General features: G+C 35.2%; 1 protein-coding gene across 3 annotated transcripts in view; it reads left to right on the top strand.

Moving 5' to 3' along the window:
• The window catches only part of LOC106873692 (neurobeachin), a 436,667-nt gene that overhangs the window by 424,336 nt on the left and 5,253 nt on the right, over positions 1–7,078 (top strand). For all 3 annotated transcript variants that reach the window (XM_052973555.1, XM_052973556.1, XM_052973558.1), the window contains one exon: positions 5,332–5,449. In XM_052973555.1, coding sequence (XP_052829515.1) covers positions 5,332–5,449 — 118 coding nt within the window. The remainder of the gene's footprint in view (positions 1–5,331; positions 5,450–7,078) is intronic.

A 7,078-nucleotide genomic window follows, 5' to 3' on the forward strand; every position in this document is an offset into this window, starting at 1 on the left:
TTATCACCGCCGAGAATCGTTTGTTTACGTAGTCAGCACTTAATTTTTACGGCTGAATGGACGTCAGTCATTGGTTGAAATTACAGAAATACGACAACTTTAACATGAAATAACTTGCGATGTACGTTTTTTGTTAAGAAGACTAAGAGAAAAAGATGTTTTATATGACACATTCTACCAGTGTCCCAAGTTTCAAAGTGTTTCGTTAAGAAAATACTGGTGCCCCCGTTTTGAACAAGATCCGTCACTTCATATGTTTTCCTGCCAACTGTCTTTAAAGATCAACTATGGAGAATAAATAGACAAGTAGTCAGGATTGGGGAGCTCAAATATGGCACCATAAGTAATAAAACACTTGTTAAGTGTACAGTGATCCCACTACCTGCACTAGAGAGCCATACCACTTCTGATATCTGTTTGTATATAGTTGGGCTGATCCATCATCAGTTAAATGTTTTGAGTGAGCAATGTTGTTCATATTAGCCGTAGGACTGCAAGCCCCAACAATTTAAAATTTTTGGCTTTGTGTCAAAATTATAAATAATCATATTTAATTCAAGCACAAGGCCTGAAATTTGAGGGGAGGGTGGGGTAGTCAATTACGTCAATGCAAGTGCTCAGCTGGTGCTTATTTCATCAATGCCAAAAAGATGGAAGACAAAGTCAACTTTGGCAGAATTTGAACTCTGAATGTAAAGACAATTGCACTGCCCCTAAGTTTTTAGTCTGGTGTGCTAACAATTCTGCCAGCTCACTGCCTTATATAATATAATGTAGTAGTAGTAGTGATGACGACAACAACAACAATCTTTTATAAGCCACAAAGGCTTGAAGAGATACAAAATATATGAAAATTGGGATTACAAAAAAGAAAAAGTTTTGTGTGAAAGACAAGTTTACAAATATGAAAAGAAAAAGATGAGGGACATTATACAATTTATGAACGGATATATAAAGAGGACGAGAGTACAAATATTTGATGGAAATAAATAAGTACAATAAAACATACAATAGTCAAAACAAGATCTAATTAAAAAGAAATAAAACATAAAAGATTACTGCATATGCTTAATTTAGGAATCTATAACTGTATCTGCTAACCAAGTGCAGCTAAATGTACCAGTATGCATTTTTTGAGACATTTAGTATTGATAAACACCATCTTAGGGATGTGCTCTTTTAGATTCATTGTAATGTCTTAGTTGTATTTGTTATTAATAATCTATCTTTATCATATCATTTGTATTCTAACTTTTTATGTGACGTTCAAACTTCTGTGGAAAGGACATGGCAAACAGATATATAAATTGTCTCTCACTAATAATGATGAGGATGACGACGACAATGATTGCTATCATTATCACCATCATCATTGTTGTCCTTAATTAATGTTTAGTCAATAAACAGACAGCTTTCTTCCTTAAATACTCTTTAGAATTGTTACAGAAAAATATATCTTTGCAACTGTGTAGGTCTTTGAAACATCAAGAATTCTTATCTAAGATAAGCTGCTGTTGTCAATGGTTAAAGTGTTTGAGAACAGCTTAAACATTATTGAAAAATTTTGATACTGCTAAATGGAGAATCTATCCATCTACACTACTATTAACCATTTTAACAGAAATGTAAGATGAAGTATCATAAGCTAACTTGAAATATTTGGACAGAAATAATGCATTCAATTTTTGATATCAGCAAAAGAACTGGAAGTTAGGTCAAGTGGTTATTTAACTGAGTCAATCTCACTACTTCACTTATATTTCATTTTGTTGAACCTGAAGGGGTGGATGTTAAAGTTGACCTCTGTGGGATCTGAACTTAGAACCCACCAGGGTCATCTTTCCCACTTATCCTACAAGGAGTAAAAAGGCATGTCTAAGGACATAGCCTTAAACATAACTAAAGATATGAATTAAAGACATGAGTAAAGTCATAGCTAAAGACATAACTTAAAATATAAAAAGATACATGACTAACAACATGACAAAGTATGTCTCTGTCATATCATAACTGTTCATATGTTATTTGCCATAAGAGGCGACTGATAAGAGGACATTATAAACGACAGGCACAAGACCATGGATTTTGGAGGGTGTTTATTACTGTCAAATTTCTTGACTAGTGCTTTATGTATACTCCCATGATGGTAAAGGTATGCACCATAAAAGATTTGAACTCAGAATGTAAAAGAACATAACTACATGTGGCTTTTAATTTGGTGTTTCATTGAATCTGCAATGCACCACCACCACCACCACCACAATAACAGCAACAACAACAACGATGATAATAATAAAAATAAAAATAATAATCCTTTCTCCTGTACATACAAAATTAAGGTTGACTTTTGATAAAAAGTACAATAACAAAAGATAACCCTTATAGTCAGGGCCTTATCATTACAGGATTCCAAGCAAAATAAAGCACTAGGATCCTACACGCACAACATTAATTTTGGACCCCTAAATGTATAGAAAGGATGAAGGCTATTAAACCAGCAATTTTGAAGGTCAATGGAGAGAATTAGTCAATTCTCTCAACTCCAGTATGTGACTGGTACTTGATTTTATTGACCCCCTGAAGGGATGAAAAGCAAAGTAGGTCCACCCTCCCCACCCCAGTTGGGTTTGAATTCAGTACATAAAGAGGTGGAACAAAATCTGCAAAGTATTTTATCTCTAACAAGTCTCTAACACTACTGTCAGTCTATAATAATGGCTCCTACTGTCATTTCCCATCATCATCACAGTATAATACAAAAAACACTTAACCTTCTCAATTAAGGTTCACCTCTGATTAAAAAGAACAATAACAAAAGATAACCCTTATAGTCGAGGATTTCTTAACATTACAGGCTCCTTGGTGAAGCAAAGCACTGGACTCCTACATACACAACATAGAATAGTTTTTGATCCCTGGATGCAGGGGCCTTTGATTGCATGCATTATCTCTGTATGTTTGTGTGATTTAATGTATGTTTCTATTCGTGTATTTATATTTGTATTTGTGTCTATGATGGTGGCACACACACACACACACACACACACACACACACTTACAAACAAGCAAAATTGTTTATCATAAAGACGACTTGTGTAATATAACACAGGGCAAAGTATATGTATGTATTATGCTTGTGTGACTCTGTGTGTGTGTGTATTTATTGAGAGAAATAGAAGTATATCTGATATTTCATCTTTCTCATTATAATGTATTTGGACAGCTCTTCATTTCATCTTCATTTCAAATGTCTCTCAGACTTCAAACCTCCCCTACTTCTCTGCTTCTTCTCACTTGATTCCATACGATCTTGCCTCGCCGCCAAGTCATATTTATTCTTCAAAAGGATTTAAAAATCTAAAAATAGTTCTTTGGTTTCTTCTTCTTCTAAACTAGAAACCATTTTTGACAAAGCAGTTGGCACTTTAATTTTGGAATATCATTTTGCTTTATTTTTAAAAATAGATTTTTAATAATGTTGTTGTTGTTGCTGCTGCTGTTGTTAAGGTGGTAGAGTTATAGAAATGTGCCAAGCTTGTTTCACACTTTATACTCGAAGTTCAAATCCTCCCAATATTCTTCACTTTGTCTTTTACAACTCCCCACTTGATAAACAAGTATCAGTAAAATACCAAAAAAGTACTGAGAATTGATTCAGTGAAGTTAAGTCAACTCTTTCAAAAAATCTGGCATCTAGTACCAGAGTTATAAATAATCTTCATTATAGGCGCAGGAGTGGCTGTGTGGTAAGTAGCTTGCCTACCAACCACATGGTTCCGGGTTCAGTCCCACTGCGTGGCACCTTGGGCAAGTGTCTTCTACTATAGCCTCGGGCCGACCAAAGCCTTGTGAGTGGATTTGGTAGACGGAAACTGAAAGAAGCACGTCGTATATATGTATATATATATATGTATATGTGTGTATATGTTTGTGTGTCTGTGTTTGTTCCCCCAACATCGCTTGACAACCGATGCTGGTGTGTTTAGGTCCCCGTAACTTAGCGGTTCGGCAAAAGAGACCGATAGAATAAGTACTAGGCATCCAAAGAATAAGTCCTGGGGTCTATTTGCTCGACTAAAGGCGGTGCTCCAGCATGGCCACAGTCAACTGACTGAAACAAGTAAAAGAGTAAAGAGAGAGTAGTTACAATGTTTTATTTCTGAAGAGTTTGGTATTTCAGATTCTTAACCTTTTTTAATGGTACTCCATATGAAACCGTTTTAAACCACTATTCATATGTGAGAACCATTTCTGACATACACAATTGTGTACCAAACAACAATATAATATACCAATAAATAAAAACTATTTTACTAAATCCATCCCTTCAAATTCTTGATTATTTTCATTTAATAAAAACACTTTTTTTCATTAGAAATATGTTATTAAAAGTTTTTAAAAGAGCAACCATATTTTGAATATGAAGACAAAAAAATTAATTGTCCTTTAAGAGTAGATTTAAGAAACATGGAAAAAAAGTTTTTTTAAAAATATATTCTTTTTAGCTGTGGGCTGGAATGTATTTTCGATATGACAGCAGTAAGATCTAAAAATAAAACACACATGTACACACACACACACACACACACACACACACACACACACACACCGTCAGCTAACATGTACACGCATATGTTTCTTCTTTATTCAAGGTAGAATAATAATCATAAAACAGACTAATGAATGTGTTTGGAAATGAATGTCTGCAGGCTTTATCAACTTCTAAGTTTCTCACCACATATACACTCACATACACATTCAACGCACACACACACGACTTTGCAAATGCATAGTGAGCGTTTTGATGTTTTAGCAAAAAGAAAAAGGGTTAAAAAGAATACACATCATTTAATAACACTGTTTACAATATAGATAAGATATATATATATATATATATATATACACAGATAGAGAATTAGATAGTTAGATAGATAGATAGACAAACAGATACACATATATACGCACAAAATTACATGTAAATATATTATACTGTTTTGTGAAGAACACATGTCAAAGAATAGATCCATTTCCTCTGTATGTTGTAAAAGGTGACTAAAAGAGGTTAAAGTAAGATTTTCACTCCTAAAACCTTCACCAGCAACAACTACCCAAAACAGGTCAATTTGTTGGAAGGTTGTCACTTGAGTGGCGCAAAGACATCATCCACCAAGAATAGTAGGGAATCACCAACAAATGGTGGACGTGCTGCTACAGCGCATGACACTCCCCCTCCATACTACTACTACTATTACCACTACTGCTACTGTCTGTAACTACAACTTTATAAAATATAAAGGCTTTAATTACATTGTTTTCATTCTGTTCTTGCAGGTATTGGCTTATGTCGACCACTTACATGGAAAATGGCATTTCTTAGAAATAAGAGCAGTTTTCTCTCGGCGATATCTACTCCAAAATGTTGCCATCGAAATATTTACAGCCAATCGAAGTAAGAATTACATCTTTTAGTTTTCATTTCCTCACTTAACCCCTTTTTGATACCAACCTGCCTGAGTTTGCCCCTGAATCTATGATTCCTGCTTTAAGTTAAAATAAACCCTGCTTTCAATATAATTATGTATGATTCAAACACCTGCTCAATAATGGCAGTTATTTTATAAAATTCTTCATTATTTTCAAAATTAATTAAAATAACGACAGTATTTTTCAACAGAAATATAATAACAAAGGGGTTGAATTTTTTCTTCTTTTACTCTTTTTTTAAATTAAATTGTTTGTTTTTCACATTTTACCACCAGCTCTCTTTTCCAATTGAGGTAGTCATGTGTCACCCCTTCTACATGACACCTGCTCCTGTCTGTCTATCATACTTTAATCTCTCATCACCTAGCACAAAGCTATCATCTTCAATACTGCACTCCCTCTCAGTTGAGGGTGTCTTGTCTTGCAAGATTCTTGGTGGCTTCACTAGTGCCACTGCCACATTAAAAGCATCCAGTACACTCTGTAACCATGGAAACCAAACTAAAGCAGACGCTGGAGTTTAGTGCAGTCCTTTTGTTCATTGGCTCCTGACCAACCATCCAGCATGTACCAATATGGAATATGGACATTAAATGGTGATGATGATGACAGTGCTGATAATAATTCAACATGGTTCTTTGAGCTGAATTGATTTCATACTTTGATCATTTGCAATCACTTAAGATGTAAGAAGTTATGCGACTTGCTAGGCATGAATGTCCTGACATATAATTACAGCAGGGTCCATGAATGAGACACTGAGTAATTAAATGTTGGCTGTTTGTTCAAAACAAAGAATTTCAATGGTTTCAACATCATTCTCATGTCTCATAACAAACATTTTTAGTAAGGAGCCAGGAATTGAAATTTTGTTATACTGTAGATTAGTCAATGACTGTAAATATGCATCCATTGATGCATTTATGCTCGTTCCGAGTTTTGAATTGTTTCCTGGTTTGAATTGAAACTAGAACATTATCGTACTAGTGAGGTTGTGTGCTTCAAGCCTTCCACGCAAAGTATGTCCAGCCATGGGGAAATATTATCTTGCTTGAAAACAGGTGAGGGTTGGCAACAGGATGGGCATCCAGCTGTAGAAGACCAGCGTCAACAAATTCCATTTGGCCCATTCTAGCATGGGTCAAAGTGAGCAGTAAAAGATGATAGTAACATATACATATGTATATATGCAAAGGAAGAGCATGAGGTGATGAGATATTTCTATTTATATATTTGTGCATATGTGTCTATAAATATATATATATATATTTATAGGCGCAGGAGTGGCTGTGTGGTAAGTAGCTTGCTTACCAACCACATGGTTCTGGGTTCAGTCCCACTGTGTGGCACCTTGGGCAAGTGTCTTCTACTATAGCCTCGGGCCGACCAAAGCCTTGTGAGTGGATTTGGTAGACGGAAACTGAAAGAAGCTTGTCGTATATATGTATAAATGTGTGTATATGTTTGTGTATCTGTGTTTGTCCCCCCAACATCGCTTGACAACTGATGCTGGTGTGTTTACGTCCCCGTAACTTTGCGGTTCAGCAAAAAGAGACCGATAGACTAAGTACTAGGCTTCCAAAGAGTAAGTCCT

This window comes from Octopus bimaculoides, chromosome 16 (genome assembly GCF_001194135.2).
Source record: "Octopus bimaculoides isolate UCB-OBI-ISO-001 chromosome 16, ASM119413v2, whole genome shotgun sequence".
Classification (NCBI taxonomy): domain Eukaryota; kingdom Metazoa; phylum Mollusca; class Cephalopoda; order Octopoda; family Octopodidae; genus Octopus; species Octopus bimaculoides.